This window comes from Corvus kubaryi, unplaced genomic scaffold (assembly GCF_017639235.1).
Source record: "Corvus kubaryi isolate FWS band 111438036 unplaced genomic scaffold, C.kubaryi_AGA036_p1.0 37382, whole genome shotgun sequence".
Lineage (NCBI taxonomy): Eukaryota > Metazoa > Chordata > Aves > Passeriformes > Corvidae > Corvus > Corvus kubaryi.
In genome coordinates, this window is record NW_024581124.1 from 4,810,892 (window position 1) to 4,829,979 (window position 19,088).

Genomic DNA, 19,088 nt, shown 5'->3' on the forward strand with positions numbered 1-19,088 from the left:
TGGGAACGCGGCGGCCGTGGCCGGCAGCCAATGGGAGCGCGGCGGCCGCGGCCGGCAGCCAATGGGAGCGGTCCAAGTGGAGCCGAGCCGCGCGGTCCGGCCCGGCTCGCTCCGGCCCGGCGGTACCGGCGTGGGGAGGTCCGGCCGCAGCCGCGGCTCCTCGGCCAGCGCCGGCCCGGTCCCCCGATCTTCGGGCAGCGAGCAGAGGGCCGCTCTGGGCCGGTGCTGCGCTGTCTGTGCCGGTGAGCGAGGGCAGGACCGTGCAGGGTTAGAGTCGGGGCCGTGAGCGCGCGCTGCTTGGGTGGTTTCACTTGTTCATCAAGCAGCAACAGGCTTTTTTTTTCCCACCGTTTTTTTTTCCCCTTCACTAAATCATTTTGTAAGGAAGGCACGTTCCCAGGGCCTTGTGCTCTCCCCACCAGGACACTGACTGCTCGGCAGGCCCAGGACGGAGCCTGCAGCCAGCTGTGCACACAGGTGTTGTGCAGTGCCTGAGCAGGGCTGGCAGAGCGCTGTGTGGGTGGGGAGCTGTGGTGCAACCTGAACCTGTTCGCTAGAACAAAAAGATTTTGCAAGGTCTTCTCCTGCAAGGAGGGGAAAATCCCTCAAGGAGTGACACAGTCCATTGCCAAGCTTAATTGGAAAAGGCATCATTTGAGCACAGCAAGATGGAAGTGAAGATGAATCAAAGTGTGAATTCTCCATTTCCTGAACCAGTACAACACCTTCAGCATCTCCACTGCCTCCCTGTGCCTCCTCTCGTAGCCAAGAGTGCAGCTCTCACACTGGGATGCTTCAGAATGACAGTACATTTGGTCTCTCTCCTCTTCATGTCCCACTGGAAAATGTTTTAGCTGATCTTCTTCCAAGATGCCAGTCAGAATTACAATAAGCAAATCTTATAATTAAAGGCATTATCAGATCCCCCAAACCTAGCAGGTGCTATCTTTATCATCTGGTGCAGGAAAACAGACACCCAAAGCTCAGTCTTTCCTCCACACAACAGTGAGTCATTTCTGAAATTATAATTATATAAAATTTCCATTCTCCTCTGCATCTCCTTATTGCACTGGAAAAAAAACGACAAGCAAAAGCAACCTTTTGTGACTTGTAGATTGCTCAGACCTGAAATGATCAAGCTTTGTCTTTTTTTTTTTCCCTTTTTCTTCTTGTTTTAGGTTATTCCAAAGCATAAGTTTGTCCTTGTGAAGTTTGACACACAATATCCCTATGGCGAGAAACAAGATGAGTTCAAAAAGCTGGCAGAGAGCTCAGGCTCCAGTGAGGATCTGCTGGTGGCTGAAGTGGGAATATCAGGTGAGGAACTCTGAGTGCAGGGGGACAGTGTGGGCTGGTGAGGAGGGGATGAATTTCACAGTGATTTCTGCAGGTTCTGAGGCAATTCTGGGGGTGTGAGGGATGGATGTGAGAGTGCAGCTCCTGCCCTGGCTGAGCCTGGCTGTGCGTGGGAGAGCTGCTTATCCATCTGGGCTGGGTAATGAGGAGTCAGCCACGCTGCTGAACTGCTGCCACCCTCCTCATCCCTAGCACTTCTTGCCTTTTTTTTTTTCTCTTCTTTGCTGAGAGAAACCTTTTTGTCCCACGTGCAAGCAACAGACCTTATAAGAATCACACTTTAGCCCGATCCTGCTCAGACAAAGAATATTTAATGTGATTAGTTCCATGCAGCAATCTCTGGGGCAGCACAGCAAGGGGTTGTTGCACTGTGCACTGCTCTAACTCGATGTGATTGTGACTGGATTTAAGAGAAAAGGAGCGAAGAATAGATCACTGTCACCTCACATGCTCTGGTTTTGTAAGTTGAATTAAGAATTTAGGCTTAATTATCAAACTGTGAAGTTTTACCCACGCTGATATTTCTAAACATATGTGGAATTCTCTTAAGTAGCATAATTGAAATGTTTTTGTTTTCTGTCCTCAAGAATAAATATGATTTATGTAAGATGAGTAAATGTCTTGTAGCTTGGCATGCTGTCAGAACCAAATAATTCTCTGCACATAGACAGGAAAAACTCTTATTTAACTGTAAAATCAGATAAAATCAATGGATAGAGGAAAATAAGAGAAAAAAGGGTATTGATTTCCCATAAGGAGGACGGGGTTTGTACAAAAGGTCCTGCCAATGTCTTACATTCTCACAGTCACAACAAAGCACCGTTACAGTCTTTTTCTTTGGAAAACCCAATGAATGTTTGCCTTGCACAAATGATTTTACGAGGTGTTTTTGTGTGTTTCAGTGTGTGGCATGTCCTTGGAACAGGTTCCCCAGGGAATGGTCACGGCCCCAAGGCTGACAGAGCTCAGCGAGTATTTGGACAATGCTCTCAGGCACAGAGTGGGATTTTGGGGTGTCCTGAGCAGGGCTGGAAGTGGGACTTAATGATCCTTGTGGGTCAGGCTCTTTCCATGGCTCTGTGATTTCCTGGCAGACAGGTTATTAGGACATGCTGAAGCGCTGGCTACAAATATTTGTGTAGGAGGGAATCCTGAATTAATTTTTGATTAACTGTGCTTTTCTGTGTTTTGTTTTCCCTTGACAGATTATGGAGATAAACTGAACACTGAGCTGGGGGAGAAGTACAAGCTGGACAAGGAAAAGTTCCCTGTTTTTCACTTGTTCCAGGATGGTGACTTTGACAATCCCTTGCTTTATGGTGGTGAAATCAAGGCTGGGGCTATTCAGCGCTGGCTGAAGAGTAATGGCATCTACCTGGGGATGCCAGGCTGCCTGAAGGAGTATGATGTGCTGGCCAGCAAATTTGTGAGCACCACAGAGAAATCTGATCGCCAGGCCCTCCTGAAAAAGGGGCAGGAGAATTTAGGAAAAGCAAAAGAAACCGAGAAGAAGTCAGCGGAGCAATACTTGAAAATTATGAGCAAGATCCTGGAGCAGGGAGAGGAGTTTGCTGCTAACGAAGTCGTCCGAATCACAAAGCTGATCGAGAAGAACAAGATGAGTGATGGAAAGAAGGAGGAGCTCCAGAAAAGCCTCAATATCCTCGCTTCTTTCCTGAAGAAGAATAGTGAAAAAGATGAGCTCTAATGTGTTGGAGAACTCTGTACAAGCTGTGAAACATTGTCAAGAGTCCTAACCAGTTCTCCTTAATGCAAGCAAACTTCCCGCTGACTTCAAGAGGGCAGCAGATTTCCTTCTGGGATTCTCAGTTTAGAAGATCAAGAGGAAGACATTCCTTAAAAACACAGTGTTCTAAATGTTGGAAAAATCACTTAAGAGCAAGACCACCAGTATTGTGTAATATTCTCCAATAATAGTGTTAAAGCAGACAACAAAAAAAAAAGCACTAGATTGGCCGGAAGCTCATTCCTGGTGGTTTTTACAGCTGTTCCCTGGCTAACAAATAACAAAATTCAATCTCACATACCATCTTACATGCTGGGAAAGGTACAGATTGGGTGCCCTCTACATCCCCACCTTTCCCTGTCTGTAATATCTTTGGGTTTTATGCTTGTTAATCTACCCCTCACACACTTTGTGTTGTACTAGCTGGGCTCTAAGCCTTGTTCTTACCTGTTGTTGACTAAGAGATGCAGAGCTTCCTTTTTCTGCCTTCTCCTTCCATGGCTTCTGTCCCTCTTTGGTTTGGGTATCATCCAAATGCTGGCAGTGAAGACAGTTCGTAGCTTGCCCCTCATTTTCTGTCCAGAGCAGCCGTTTCATCAAATATTCTCCTGAAATCCTTTGTTATACCCTGACACAGTGAGTGATGTGAGTTCTGAGCAAGGACAGAGTCTCCTTGAGGTGCTATTACACTCAGTCTCACCAGTTTGTGCAAAAAATTCCGTTTTCAGAGGTAAATTTGGATGAGTTTTCTTAAAGCTGAAGAGGGGTTTTATCTGTCCAAGCTTCATGAACAAAATGTTTTTCTAGCCTCCAGAAGCAATTGGCACTGTCAAACTAAAGCCTCATCAGTGTTTAGTAGTTCTAAATATCTGATAATGAGGTCTTGTAATAGGAACAGAAGTACCTGTGTCCTTAGACGCCTCATTTGTGTTATTTTAAAGGAGATGCCTGGCCCAAGGATCAGGTCAATCCTCAAAACTGTAGTTCACACTCTGTGGAATTCGGATGCTTCTGGAAGGTGCTGAAGCCCTGGTCAGGGTTACAGAGCTGAAAAGAGAAACACCTGTGAGTTTTACCTTAGAACTATGCTTTAAACAAAACTGATTCCTGTGGGAGCTTTGCTGCCTTTTCAGTCTTGGGGTGGGTACAAGGAGCAGATGTTGCTGCGAGATAAAATGTATTAATAATGCTGTAATAAAAAAAAAACAAGTTCCACTTCAGAGCTGCTTCTTAAAGCACTTTATAGAGAAACTACTGCCGATTCCGTGGTCAGAGGGGAGGCCATGACTGATCGTCCAGATGATGCCAGCTGGAAGCGACGTGAGGGAAGCCGAGGGTGTCCCTGTGCCCAGCGCTCTCTCCCCCTCAATAGCGGCGGAGGAAGGACCCCGGCAGGGTGGACAGTCCTTGGGAGGGCTGTGTGGAGTCATGTCCCGCCTGGCTCAGCCCCGCAGCCCCTGAGGGAAGCGTCTCCCGGGGCGCTGAGGGGAGCAGTTCTCCAGGCACTGAGGGAACTATTCCCCGGGACTCTGAAGGGAGCAGCCCCTGATAGGATCAGCACTTGAGGGGACCGAGCCCTGAATGGAGCAGCCCCCGGGACGCTGAAGGAACCGCGCCCGGGCTCTCTGAAGGGAGCGGTCCCTGCGCGCCCCTCAGCGCTGCCACCGCCCGCGCGCTCCTCCAAGCGCCTTCCCGCCCCCGGGGCTGCTGACGTCACGGAGGGGCGGGGCCGAGGCTCCGCGGGGTCCCCTCAGGGCGGCTCCGTGAGGGGAGCCCGGGGCGGCGGTGACCGGAGCGAGCCCGCCCACCGGGGCTCGGCCGGTTCTGCCCCCGCAGGGATGCGCGGGATGCCGGTCCCCGGGACGCCAATCCCGCTGTTTGCTCAGGGCTCCTGCCCCCTCAGCTCCTCTCTGCCACCGAGCGCTCCGCGCAGCCGACACCGCCGGAGGGGGCCGGGTGCGGTGCGGCCCCGGGGCGGAGCGGGGGCGGTGCTCTCAGCCCCGGAGCGGTGCGGCGGCGGCAGCGGTACCCATGGCCCTGCCGGCGGAGGCGGACCGGCTGGATGGGGGCTGGCAGGAGGTGAGCGAGCCCCGGGGGCAATGGCTGCCCCCTCCCCGGGACCCCGCTGTGCGCGTCTCCTCCTCCATCCTGTCACGGTCCTTCCCCAGCCCCGCGCCCCGCTCCATGCCCGGCGGCACCGGCAGTGCTGCCCGATCCTCCCCGAGTCCCCGTCCCCGTTTGTGCTGCTTATTCCTCTTCGGGATCCTACTGTCCCCAGTCCCCAGCCCGTGATGCCGCTCCCCGCGATCCCTGCTCCCTGTCCCCGGTCCGTGCTGCCCGCTCCTCTCCGGGACCCCGCGGTCCCCGGGCGTTCCTGCCGCGCCGGGGGCCGTGTCACCTGAGCTCCCTCCCGTCCTTCTCCCCAGGTCTACTCTGCGCTCCAATGGATCCAGTTCACCATGGCCATGCTCAGGTACGACACGCTGCCCATGGAGTTACTGTCGCGAAGATTATTTTTCCCCGAAAAACAAAAAAAAAAAAAGAGAACTCGCGTCTCCCAGCGAGGCGGACGCGCTCCTGTTCCAACCTGTGCTTTGTTTTCTCAGCGTTGTAGGTTCCAGCTCAATTATTGCCTATGCCGTTTTCCAAAACGCAGTGCGGTCCCCCGAGGTAAGGTCTGACCTTCCTTCTCCCTCCCTAAGCCTTGGTGGTGGTCCCTGCAGGTGGGTCACACCCGTAACACAGACCCTCTCCTAGGAGCAGCTGCAGGTCTTAGGGTTATGTGGTTAAACCTTGTTTAATAGCTGGGAGGCAAAGGGCTTGCTAAGAATTGGGCTTTTTGTCTTGGTAAGAGGTGAAAGGACTGACCTTGAACCTGTGCTTCTGCAAGGAGAAGCAGGTTCCTTAGTCCTGTGCTTTCTGCTGCTCCTGGAATGTCCTCCAGTTGTTCCTGAGAGCAGGCATTTCTTAGCATGCCCTACTCAGTGCAGACAAATTCCTGGGGGCTGAGGAGTTGCACAAAGCTGCCGAAGTGCAAACTGGAGCTGCCCCCATGGAAATGCTTTTACAGGTGTCAGTCTTCGGCTGTCTCCAAGGAGTTTTTCTGGGCAGATGTGCTACTAAAACTGACCCCACTCAATGCTCAGACAAAAGCAGGCTAGAAAGCAGTTTATTGTGCTGGGCGCTGCAGTGGGGCTTTGGAAGATTCACCCCTGCCATGAACATTCCTACTGCTGAAACAGCAGGGCTCGGATGCAAACATCCCTTGGTTTGGGACAGCCCACACGTGCACTGCAGATGGGGCAGAAATGCACATCCCGAGTGCATTCCATAGTTGTGTGTGCAGGGAATCCTATGGGGCTGGCATATATCTGACATGCTAAGCACATGGCTGGCTTGAGCACAGAATCCACAGCCCTCCAACCCATCCTGCCAGGCTTGGATGTCCACACGCAGTCCCTCCGTGTGTCCCGGACTTCCTGGAGGCAGTGAGCCAAGCTGATCTCTGTGAAGTTGGGATTTGCTGTCCAGGATTTGCAGGCTCCGCTTGGCCTGTGGACCACGCAGGAAGTCAGTGGAGCTGGTAGCAGCTGTATTTGTCCTTCCCTCATCTTCGTGTTCTTTGTGCATCGTGGGCTTGATCTGCAGCCCGGAGAATGGGACTTCCAGGGAATGCAGGGAACTATCCCTGGAGGAGCAAGGAATGCAGGCAACTAACACATTGTTGGATGACACAGGGTGGGAAGGAGAATGTGAGCCCATGTTTGCAGGGCAAATCTGTCCTGCTTACAACAGGCAGGACTCTTTACTCCCAGCCAGCCTCCTGGAAACGCTCTGCCCAGCACATCCAGAATAAACTGCAGAGATCTCCATGCATTCCCAGGGAAGCATGAGGGCTGGGACTTCACCTTACTGCTGTAATGGAAAACCTGCTTGAACTTGTGCTGCTCAAGGTGCACATCAAAGCCTCCTCCTACCACATTTGCACCTGGAAAGCTCCAGATGTGATTCCTTCCTGGGGTCCTCCACTCTGGAATGATGTGGAGCTGGGTTTGGCAGGTGCCCTGGTGTGACTCAGCAGCCTCATCCCGGGTTACTCAGGAGCCCTTCTGCTCTCAGTCATGTGATGGGGCTGTGGCTTGGGAACTGCTCGTGAACCACACATGGCTCCAGGTCACTGATGGGCCCTTCCTGCTCCAAAGGGTCCAGATGTTTCTGCTCAGATTATTTCTGCAAATCTGGATAGGAGGGCTGGATGCCAGCTGGAGGGACTGGTTTGCATCAGCCTTCCAGGCTCTTCTGCTGCCAGGGGAGATCTGTTGCTGGGTTTCAAAAACGGCAAAATCTCCAGTAACTTCCCCATCGTCTTGTCCTCATGTCTCGGGTCTGAAGTAGAAGTTTGTAAACAAAAGGGCTGGAAGAGATCCATACCAAAGCTTGCCACAAACAGCTTATTCCCTGAGTCATGAGGACCCACAGCAAAACGTTTAAAAATAAACAGCTCTGGAGGCTGGGAGGAGAAGGATCTTAGAAACACTTCCCTTCCTGTCCCCAGCCTCAGAAATCAAATATTGCATTCTTAAAGCTTTTTTTCTGTCTCTACGGGGTCAGTAAAACTCTTCAGCCTGAGGTAAATCATTGAGAAGAGGTGATGGCAAGCAAGGAAGGAACCTCAGCTCAACAGGTTTGAGGAAGAACCTGCAGCTCAACATGTGCCTGGGCTGTGGCCACAGAGCCAAATCCCCGTGTGTGCTGCAGCTGGAGCTGCCAGGATGTAAATCATTACATCTTTACAGTCTCTTCCTCTATTTTATAAATACCAGTGGTTATTTTCTTTCCCCTTTTGCAAGCCAGAGCCACACTTGCCACTGTGTCACCTACTTCTTTATTCAGGTCTCTGCCAAAACAGCTCCTCGACCCCCCAGCAGTGCCTTGCTCCAAGGGCACTTGTGCTGGAGAAAGAGGTCACCTGTTGGATTGCAAAAGTGGCTTCTTTGCTTATTTTAAAGCTGTTTGGTTTAACCTGCCTTGATCACAAACTGGACAGTGTCCCCAGCCTGTTGTGCCAGGGCTTCATTTCTGCACCAGCGAGGAAAAGCCTGGTTAAAAAAAGTCATTTATAGATGAAATTAAATAAAAATTAACTCCAGATCTTTATGCCTCTTGCTACTTCATGCCATAAGAACAAATCTGGCTCTATCAGATCTACCTTAACTCTTATCAGTCTTCCTAAACTCTTTCTCATTGCATGTGGGAACAAGTATAACACAACGTGATGCGTGCCATACATTTACTTCCAGGACAATATTGAGGCAAATCTCACCAAAAGCTCAACTCCATGAAAAGAAATACAAAATCAAAGCCTCCTGTAGCGTTTTCATGCTGTGTTTAGCATTATAATTTTCTGTAGGGAAAGAAAAACACCATAATTTTCTCTCCTGGATGCTGAAAATGAGGTACGAAAAGCTTCAATTAAGAATGTGGGTAATTTGACCGCTTTTCCAGAGTCTCTGCTCTCCCAATAACAATGAAAATGTTGGCCAGAATTTTGCACAAATGTTTTCCTGCAATGTTTACAGTCCTGGCCAGTGTGTGCAAACTGGAAATGGGCTGGAAACTGTTGTTAAAGGAGACGTGACTCCTTTCCAGCAAGATGCAGCAGAGACTAATGGCTCTCAGTGGAAATTAATCCAGCGTGTAAAACAAACCCAGCTGTGGCAGTCACCCAGCCTTAGTCACCAGCTGAAATGACATGGAACACATAGAAAAACGTTTGTTTCAAATCATTCCAGACCTGAGGAAGGGTTTGTGTTTACCAAAAGTTTGATTTCTCTGTGAGTTTATTTAAAACATGATGTCTCTTCTCCCTGCCAACCAGTCCCGTTCTGCAAAATTTTACATTATGGATATTTGGGATATTTTCTATAAGTTTTGATGCTGCTCTTGGATCCTGTAGCAGAAGTGGTGGTTAGAGCAGAGTATGTGCATGGAACAGCTCCTGAGAGCACAAATCCACGTGGATTTTGCCTGCAACGAGAGTTGTGTCACCAGAAGAGCTGGGGGGTGACAGTGTTCAGATAACACCAGATAACCTGGTACTGATGTCTGAGCACAATTAACCTTTCTGCTACAATTGGTGTAGTAATTTGAAATCGCCGAAAACAACGATGATATTCATGAGTAAATGTTGAAAATTTTTCACCTAGTACCTTTCCTTTGAACTCGCTTGGCTGTGAAAGTAGAGGAGACTTTTTTTCCTTGAAGCTCTCAGGGTTTGCTGCAGATTAATTGAATGGTCTCAGAAATGTTGTCACAGTGCATCCCTGAGGGTAAAATCATCCCTCCACCAAGTGCCACTTATCCCCCACTTACCCTCAATTAAGGCTTTCAAAATAACTTTGCAGCGGGATACTGTTTTCTATTGAAATATTTTCCTCACCTGCAGAAAAGCCTGTAAAAGACTGTATTTAATATCTTTATGTCTGATAACGGGGTAAAACTGCAGCTGTGGGGGGGTGTGGGAGGGTTGTGACTCCACTCACACCTGCTGAGCCTTTTTCCTTTTCCAGGTGCGTCCACTTTTCTACCTGAGCCTCTCGGACTTGTTCCTGGGCATGTGCTGGCTGGCTGGGGCCCTGCTCTACAGCTCACCCACCTCCCAGCAGGACCTCATCTGCTACAACCTGCAGGCCACAGGACAGGTGAGTGGCCTTGGCTCCACATTCCATAATTAACCTCATAATTTGTCGTAATTAACCTCGCTGAGTGATCAGAGTGTGGCTGTGGGGGCTGTTTCTAGACAGGCTTTAGCAGGTCCCTTGGCTTTGTGTGGAAAAGGGAGATGATGACACTGGGGTTTAGGGTCCTCTGGTGTGTGAGAGGAAAAGAGAAGGTGGGATTTTGTGGTTGTTTGTGTGAAATGAGCAGATGGGGCTTGATCTCTTTCCCATTGGATTCGTGCCTATGGATCTCTCTGCTCTCACGTAGCAGCTTTTCTATTCCTCTTCATGCTTCCTCCAGCCTGGGCAGGAACAGACACATTCTGTGACTTGCTTGGGCTCAGACTTAAATTACTCACATGAACATCCCAGTTCTTGCTCTTCCCAAGGATCCTCCATCAGCACAAGCTCAGCCTGAGTCCCATTGACTGAGCTGCTTTCTAACTGATTCCATGTGCTGGGGACCAGTTGGAGTAGGGTGAGTGAGCACTGTTTTCCTGACAGTTTGCTGTTGCCTCACTCAGTTCCCGTTTCAATACCAGACTTTGGAAATACTGGCTCTCAAAAATCTCTGCAGGGTCCGGCTGAGCTTGGGCCTGGGCGGGGGTTCATAAGTGATGATCCCTGGAATTAATTATTTCTTTTTAAAGGACATGGCTGGGAAGAGCAAGGGGCTTTTGGAAGTCTTGATGTGTAGGCTCAGGCAGCTCCATGAGAGTGTGGTGGTACCCACAACTGGGAACTGAATGTCCTCATGGAGCAGCAGCATCCAAAGCTGGAAGGGATCTCCATGTGCCTCAGAGAGGGCAGGGAAGTAGCTGCAGGTGCAGGATGGAATTGTTCCTGCTGTTGTGTGTCTGGGGATGGCCTCTGCAGCCCAGGCTTGTTTCAGCAGCTGGTTTTGGAGGTACAAATGTGTTGCTGAGGGTGGTGAGAGCAGCTGTTTCATCCCAGGCTCATCTCTGGCCTCTCCAGCTCTGCTGTGCTGCTCTGGAGGCTCCACAATATGTTCATGTTGAGAGATGAAACAGTGAGGTGTGGGTAACTTGGCCACTTGGGAAGGATGCAGAACAACATCAAAGATGTCTTCAAAGTGATGGTACAGGGAAAAATGAGGAGAGCTTGGAAGAGGCTTTCAGAACTGGGAGGTGGAAGGAGCAAGCAGGACTGAGGGTGTCCCTGAGCTGTTTTCCTTGGGGAACTGTCCCTGGGGGACAGTTCTTGATGCTGGTGTGATCCTTATAAGGCCTGGAGAAGGCAATTTGCACTGCTGGAGGAGAAATAGGTTGGATATGGACAATATGCCCATAATTTCTCAGCTCCCCTGCACTTCTGGCTCTTTTCTGCCCTCACTTTTCTAGCCTGTGGCTGTGCTTCTCAGGGACACCAACGCAGGATAGGACAAGGTAGGATCTTTCTTTTCATGCTGGGTGGGCAGAGCTGGCCTTGGGCCAGTTCTTCCAGAACAGGGCTTGTGGTGGAGTGTGCAGTCACACCCTGAGCTCAGCCAGTGTCCCCTGGCTCCTCTCCTGTGTGCCACCACCAGTCTCCACAGCACAGGGACTGCCTGGGTGGCAGAGCCAGATTGTGCCTGGCAAGAGCTGTCACTGCTGTTTGCTCTGGGAGAAATTAAAACAAACTGAGCCTTTTCCATAGCAACCTTTCTCCCAGGGCACGTGACAGTGCAGGACCTCCTCACCCAGCACCTTTCAGTGCCCTTGAGAGGTGAGAACACCTTGTGCGTAAGAAGGAGCCAGTAACAGGTTGAACCAGCAGCCTCTGCAGAGCAGAAGGGATCTGTAAGCTGATGACATGAGTAAATAAATATCTCACTGTGTTTCTGGGTGTCTCACAAACACCTGTGGCTTCTCTGCACACCAACACCAAGAGGGTGTCGGATGTGCCGAGGTGAGGACGGGCAGAGACAGCCCAGCAGTGGAGTTTGCAGCCCTTGGAGAGGCTTACACTGCAGTCCCTGTGATATCTCAAGGCACTGCCTTAAGAGCAGGACAATATTTTGCTTTATTCAGGCTGTTTGCCATTATTTGTCACCATGGGCTGATGTTGCAGTGGATGGAGCTGCCCAATGTCCAAATTGTGTCATAAAGGAGGAGATTCCTTTGTTTCTTGGATTTTCCCTGTTTCAGCCCCAGAGCTTTGATTGCTATGAATGTAAATACTGCTCCCTTTGCTGTCCCTCATTCTCACCTCCTCCTGCATTGCAATAATCGAGTCCAGATTGTGGTTATAATTGCACAACTCCCCTACATTCTTCCAGTTCAGTTCCAGTGGCCTAATAATGTCCTGGCAGGCTCTGTTCATGCTGGGGAGCACAATGGGAGCCACACAAGTGGGATAATGAGGGATTCTTGTGTCTCTGCTTTATCTCCTTGTGGGCAGTGCTGCAGGACTGTCCCCAGCCCCAAAGCTGGGGCTCGGGAGAGCAGAATTCCCTGCCCCTCCTGCTGGCACCTTCACAAATGGCATTTGGGTCCCTGTTCCAGAAGGCAGCGCTGACATTACATGAGCCTCTCCCAGGCGTCCTGAAGTGCAAGGGAATGATCCTTGTGTTCTGTTTTGGCCTTCTCTGGAAGTAGTTGGAAAAGGGCAACAACCTCTCATTAAAGCTCATTTAATGAGCTGGAAAGTCACTGCAATATTCTTGTGGCAGCCCTTGGACTCGGCCTCTTGAGCCAGCCAGGAGCATTCGCAACCTCAGTGAAGGAGGCCGAGTTTGTTTAGTGACCACTTTCCCAGCCGTGGATGATATCAGGGTGGCAAACGTGTGCTCCTTATCTTTTTGGCAAAGGATAGGAATGGCCCAGGAAAAAAAAAAATCCTTTGTCCAGCCCTTCCTCTTTGCCTTTACCACTGAAGTTTGTGTTTCCTGTGACAAACACAGCACATGCATGTACATGTGATTAGGCAGCCTGGAGCAAGCATGGATTTGGAAACAAATGTGAAAAAGATTCGGGGAGGTTTATAGGAAGTTTTAGATAATTGGTCTCATCTCAAGCTGGAAGCAAAGGCTATGAAACTCTCAGTGTGCTCTATCCTTTCTCTTCTTTTTCCTGTGGAGGAAGAAAGGGGTTTTTGGGATGTTAACTCAAGCTGAGGGCAGAGAATACCTGCCCTCACATTCCTCTTGAAGTATCCAATTGTTTTCTGTTTCCGTGAATTCTCTTAGTAGAGAGCTCATTATGCAAGAACCAAATCTAAATGTCACATCTGTGCTGTGTTTCCTAATGGATATAGCATTGAGAGGGTCCAAGTGCCTCTGAAACCCTCACTACCAGGCTCTGAGCCAAAAAAATGAGCCAGATCACAAAGATTTTTATTTCTAAGATAGTCCTGCTGTCATCAGTTTTCCTGTCTCCTGTCTGAGGCCAAAGTGAAGCTGCTTTTGTGCAGTTTAAAGTGGGAATCTCTCTCCAACCTGGCTCTTCCCAGCTGGATGTGAGCACAGGAGCTGTGCAGGGACCCTCACCTTTGGCAGGTGTTCATCATCCTGCCTCTGTTCCATGGGATTTGGGAGGAGCTAAACATGCTACAGGAATTGTTATTCCAGGACTGAAATGCTGTTTTAATTTCTCAGATATTCTACGTGGCCTCTTTCCTCTACACTGTCAACTACACCTGGCACCTGTACATGGACCTAAAAGTGAAATACAACCAGAACCTCTTCAGGGTGCCTCCCCAGGCAAGTGGGACTGATGTGGGACTGGTGTAAAAGCTGGGAACTGAGGGACAAGGACACAACACTCAGGAAAACTCTCCCTGCATTGCAGGCTGAGCAAACACTTCACACACCCCGTGACCAAAATCCTTGCAGTTGTTTCCTCCCTCACACCTGAACAGGGAGGCACCACCACTGCTGTGACCAGGATGTGGGTTCCCAGGTATTCCTGCAAGATGGCACCTTCCTTATGCAGCTCTTCCAAACAAACCCATAATCTCCACTGCCCTACACAGCTTCCCCAGACATTTGCTGTGCACAGCAACCTTCCTATCCCAGCTGTTCCATCTGGAAGTTCAGGAGCAGCAGGCTGGGCAGATCCCCCTCAGCTGCTGAAATGCTCCCTGGAAGCTGCTTGCTGTGAACCAGGGGCTGTAGAAAAATGGTAATTTCATTAGGATTTTTGGATTTTGCAGGTTGTAGATTATGCAAGTTGTGTTGGCCGAATAGCAACGATCTTGTCAAGGTAAGAATTCATTCTCCCTAGTGGGAGAGTGTGGATTTGGTAAATGAAGAGTTAATTCTCCCTGGCAGGAGGATGTGGATTTGGTAAACTGCAGTGTCCTGATCTCTGTTTCCTACTTGTTTTGAAGCAAGTTTTACTAAAAGCTGTGAAGCTCATCTTTAACAGCAGTGACCACATGAATGCAGAGTAAGAGGTTTTTTCAACCAAGTTAATGATAACTTTATTAACTGGATGTGGTTTTCCAGAAGGTTTCCCTTTACCAATGATTAGCCCTCACAAATGAAAGCACCAATGTTGGTAAAGCTGATAAAATACTTTTCCAGAGCACTTCCAATAAAAACAACTTTAAAGTCCTCTGTAGTGATGGGAGAAAAACCAAGCAGTGCCCAAGTGGAGCAGTGCAATAACCCATGACTGTGCTGTCCTTTCTCCTCTCAGCCTGATCCCTTTGCTCCTCATGGTGCCGGTGTTTTGCCTGGGTAACAGCAGTAATTGCTACCAGAACTTCAGCCAGAAGCACGGGTGAGCTTCCTCCCTTCCTCTCACAGCCCCAGGGCTGCTGGGGGTGGGCAGGAGCTCAGGCTCTTCCCTGTGTCCCCACAGGTGTCTCCTGATGCACACGGAGATGGCCGAGCCCCCCAGCGAGCCCCAGAGTCTGAGCGGCTCCGTTTGCCGCGCGATGCATTTCTACAGCATTGGCGTCTTCCTCATCTCCTTCCTCATCAGCTTCGTAGCCATCCTGGTAAGGCTGGTCCTTGTGTAGTCCTGGCATGGCACCACAGGCCAGGCAGTCATGGAATCCTGGAATGGTTTGGGTGGGAAGGCATCTTAAGCTCACCCAGTGCCACCCCTCCCATGTGCACAGACACCTTCCGCTATCCCAGGTTGCTTCAAGCCCTGTCCAACCTGGCCTTGGACACTTCCAGGGATGGGGCAGCCACAGCTTCCCTTGGAAGGCTTTCTTCCCAATATCCCATCCAACCCTGCTCTCAGTGTGGATCCACTGCTTACTCCGTGCTCTTGGTAAATAGGGCAGGGGAATAACTGTGTGCTGCTGCTTCCCTTTTGGAAAGGGTGGTAGGGGAGGGAAAATATCACTGTGCCACCATATAAATCCATCTGGAGTCCAGTGTTCTGTCAACTCATCCCAGAAATATTTAGTAGGATTTAGAAGGCTTGGAGCCTGGCAGGAGAGATCACCTCCTGCGTGGGTCAGCAAGAGGTGATTAATGGTTGGACTCTTTGATCTTAAGAGAATTTTTCCAGCCTAAACAATTTAATGATTCTAAAATCAATTCAGAGTCTTCCGTTTAGAAAAGGCCACATGCACAGCAACACCTCCCCCAGGATTTCAGTGCTGTGTGAAAAGGTTGGATGGACTGGGATCCACCCTGGATGAACCCAGCAGATCACAGCCTGAACAATAACATTTGCCTGTTCTTTTCCAGGTTATCCTCAGTCAGGCCCGAGGTCTGTACAAAAGGTTTGTGAACTCCACAGGATTCCTGGGGGATCAGCAGTGGGCCATGATTAAGATGGTGGAACAACGGGTGGTTTTCTACCCCGTTGCCTTCTTCTGCTGCTGGGCCCCAGGTGAGCAGAGAGTTCCTCCCACAGCATCCCCCTGTGCAACTCCAGAGAGGTGGGGTTAACTTCACCCTCTCATCCATCCCTTTCCACAGCTGTTCTCCTTGGAATACTGAAATTGACTGCTTCAACAACCAGCAAAATCTACATGGCTCTGCTGATCCTGCAGGTAAATGTCTGCCCCTGCATCCTCCTGTTTCCTGCCTTCTCACCTTGAGTACTCCTGCCCTGCATCCAGTCCCTGCTGGATGCAGCTGGACAAGGATCTCTGCTGTGTGAGCCCAAGTCTGGTTTGTGCTTTTGCTTGGCAAAGGTCTTGGTTAGGCAGTTTATGTTTTTCATGGCCTTGAAAAGGTCTCAGGGCCCAAAATCCCAGCACTGTAACAGTTTAGTGGTGAACACAGTGCTGGGTGGATGTTTGGACTTGGTGATCTTGAAGGTCTATGATTCTGTGGTCATGGAAACTGTAGCAAATAGGACTAGAAAGGATCCCCAGAAACTGGGGTTTTTTCCCCACGTCTCTAAGTTTTCCCTATGTCCCTAAATCTCCAAATGTGCTTCCTTAACAACACTTGTCCAGCTCCTTCCTGTGCCTGAGGCAGAAGTGAGACATTTTATTAAATTATATAGTTCTTATATTTATTTAATATATTAGTATATATAAAATATATTTGTGTGGCATTTATATTTAATTAGATATTCATTAAACATTTATTAAAATAACAACGCGATTTCTCTGTCATACGGAAGATAAAACCCTGCTGGAAGGGGGAGGTTTTCCAGGGATCTCAGAGCACGGTGCAGTGCTGGCATCCCTGATTCCCCCGTGCTCTCTCCCAGGCTCTCACCGCGGCTTCCCAGGGGCTCCTGAACTGCCTGGTGTACGGCTGGACCCAGCACGTGTTCCTGTCCCTGAAGCGCGGCTCCCTCCGGGACGTGGACACCCAGACCCCGCTCCTGCGCTCCCAGAAAAAGTTCTACTCCAGCACGGCCCCCGCCGGGCCGCCCGACACCGAGGGCTCCTCCTCCACCCTGCTCTGATGCAGCCCTGCCTGCAAGGAAGGAGGCAGAGTCCTTCCAGCTCCTCGATATCCAGGGATGGAACTGTCCCTCGGGCAGCACAGCCCGAGCTCCAGCGGGGCTGGCAGAGCCAGGCGCTCAGTGGACATAGTTATTTATTTTATGGACTCTAAAGGGATTCTTTCAACGTGGTAAATCTTTAGTCCAGACTTTCTCCTCCTGGAAGTATCCTTAGAAATGCAGCAAACCCCATGTAACGGCTCAGAGACCTGGTCCAGCTCCTTGGAGGTTGGGCAGAGGAGGTTTTACTTTATTTCTCCAAGTCTTTGCTTTTACAAATTAACAGTAAAGCAAAATGAGTATTTTTCAATCTCTGCCTTTTAATTCACTCTAACCATGAGAACATGCACCACCCTAAGAGCCAACTGCAGGGAGTGAAGAATTGCAAAGCAGGACAAAACCTGCCTGGAATTTCTGCACGTTTCCCTTCCCAAAAATCAGCTGCTTCGACCCTGTGGAGAATCCCTCATGAACCAGGTGAGCAGGACTTTGTCTGAATCTCTCTTTACATTTCCGGATGCTCACATGAATTATTTGCTGAGGTCTCAACTTTCTATAGAAAATAAACCAGATCTTAAGCTGTGTTGAAAACAACTCTTTACCTTTACACTCTTTATTTTCTAACAGCTTCACTTTTTGGGTCCAACCCAAATTCTTCACATAGCAGGTTCTACAAGAAGAGGAAATACTCCAGCTTTGTGTAATTAACTTACATAATGTAACTGTGTAAACTCTGGGTAAGTCACACAAGGGCCCTGGAGTTTTGGTCAATTACTTATTTTCTCCTACAGCGTGAGACCGAGTGAAACAATTCAATATTGCTGTTCTACAGGCTAAACCCAAGGTTTTCAGCTATCTTCTTCCACCTGGTCCTTCAAATCCTCCTCAGGAACCCATTCTCTAGTCCCAACGTTTAATGTCCCCTCTGGGGTCATGAAGTATTACAGGGAAGTTTTTTATTCCAAAATATTTCTGCCTGAGTCTTGTAATTTACCCCGTCTGTCAATGATACAGAACACTCGATCCTGGCTGGTTTTCCCTGCCTTAGAGCCAAGTTCCCTTGGAATAACTGTATCATGGGCTGTGCAACCCCAGGAGAGCTGGAAGAGGCTGAGCAGGAAGAGCCTTTGGAGCAGGAAAGAGAGGCCCCATTCCAGCAGGAGAACTCCTCTGGCTCTTGGGACACAGCTTGGATGCCACAGGCACTGCTTCCCAGGCTGGAGAGACAGTCAAAAAGCTGCCTGGAATTCAGCAGCAAAAATCCCATGGAAGAGCCCCGTGGATGATTCAGTGTTTCTCCAGCCCCAGTTCAAAGGCAAATATTTTGTGGGGAGGAAGGGATCTGTGCCCTGGCACTGGCAGGAGCAAGCAGGATGTGAAACGTATCCCAGGAGCCTCCTGCACCCTCCAGGGACTGACCCCGTTTGTGGAGCCAGTGCAATTTGTTTAAAAGGGGATTAAGACTTCCTAAGTGATGGAAGATTACCCGGGAAACAATGATTGGATTGCTAATGGACCATCAGAGCTGTCAGTGGGTGCTGACACAGTCCCAGGGCTCGTCAGGCAGCTCAGCAGTCACTCAGTGTTTGTTTGAGGGGAGTTTTCTTGCTGGAAAGAGCCATTCCATGGGCCACACATCCTCCTGGGACATGGGAGAATCCTTTTGGCTCACAGCTGGGGTGGCTGCTTTAAGTGCTCCCAGGAAACTGTTCCCTCACTCCCTTTCCCAGTCTGGATGCTCGGAGGGTCACTCACCACCCAACCCTCTCAGAACTCCTCAAAGGCACCAAACAGAGGGAAATTCTCTTACAAGGAAGGAGCCTGAGCCCTCACAACTGTCCCATCTTTTGTCCTGAAGTGCTCCTGGGACAAGGTTGTGTCTGGTTCCTGTCACCCAGTCAAGCCCTGCTCAAGGATAACAAAACTATTTCCAGAGGCAGGAAGGGTCCAAGTGCCAGCCCGAGGCTCTGTGGTCAGAAGGGTGAGAGGAAGCACTCCCTGCTCCCTGGAAAAGCACAGGGCCAGCAGGAACAAAGGCAGATCCATTTCTCACCACCCTGTGTCCCCCAGTCCTGCCCCAAGTCCCAGCAGGGCTCCCACTTCAGCCGAGCCCAGACCCTGCAAGGATCATCATCCCAAAGGAACCTTTCCAGTGTCACTGAAGACAGAAGGACTCCTCCCTCCCTTCCCTAACTGCCCAGTCCAACCCCACAGCTACTGGGAGCACTGGGCAGGTGCTGCTGCCATCTGATGGAAAGCTGGGCTTAAAAAAGGCAATTTTGGGTTATGTTGCCACAACTTCCATGGGATTTATCCAGCCTCTCCTGTCATCCTTTCATCTCAAAGCCTCATTCAAGTGCTTATTCCCATGGATAAGGGAGGGGGGATGGGGGACTA

The 19,088-nt window shown here is 49.9% G+C and overlaps 2 protein-coding genes across 2 annotated transcripts in view; both read left to right on the forward strand.

The window, feature by feature from the left end:
* Positions 1–4,323, forward strand: part of ERP29 (endoplasmic reticulum protein 29) — a 5,010-nt gene extending 687 nt beyond the window's left edge. The window contains exons 2-3 of the mRNA XM_042035047.1: positions 1,179–1,317; positions 2,562–4,323. Of these exons, the coding sequence (XP_041890981.1) occupies positions 1,179–1,317; positions 2,562–3,064 (642 nt within the window). The 3' untranslated portion in view covers positions 3,065–4,323. The remainder of the gene's footprint in view (positions 1–1,178; positions 1,318–2,561) is intronic.
* Positions 4,324–4,819: 496 nt separating this feature from the next.
* On the forward strand, positions 4,820–17,285 carry TMEM116 (transmembrane protein 116). Its single transcript, XM_042035046.1, has 11 exons — positions 4,820–5,182; positions 5,530–5,576; positions 5,710–5,773; positions 9,673–9,804; positions 13,418–13,522; positions 13,975–14,024; positions 14,463–14,546; positions 14,628–14,766; positions 15,473–15,617; positions 15,707–15,780; positions 16,452–17,285. The coding sequence occupies exons 1-11, from the start codon at positions 5,135–5,137 to the stop codon at positions 16,650–16,652; spliced, it is 1,089 nt and encodes a 362-aa protein (XP_041890980.1). The 5' UTR covers positions 4,820–5,134; the 3' UTR covers positions 16,653–17,285.
* The last annotated feature ends 1,803 nt before the right edge of the window (positions 17,286–19,088 follow it).

What these genes read in the sequence shown, in the direction of transcription:
- TMEM116 (XM_042035046.1), top strand. Translation starts at nt 5,135, where the DNA reads ATGGCCCTGCCGGCGGAGGCGGACCGGCTGGATGGGGGCTGGCAGGAG. An exon ending in TCAGCTTCGTAGCCATCCTG is followed by an intron (nt 14,767 to 15,472) that starts GTAAGGCTGGTC and finishes GTTCTTTTCCAG; the next exon opens with GTTATCCTCAGTCAGGCCCG. An exon ending in TGGCTCTGCTGATCCTGCAG is followed by an intron (nt 15,781 to 16,451) that starts GTAAATGTCTGC and finishes GCTCTCTCCCAG; the next exon opens with GCTCTCACCGCGGCTTCCCA.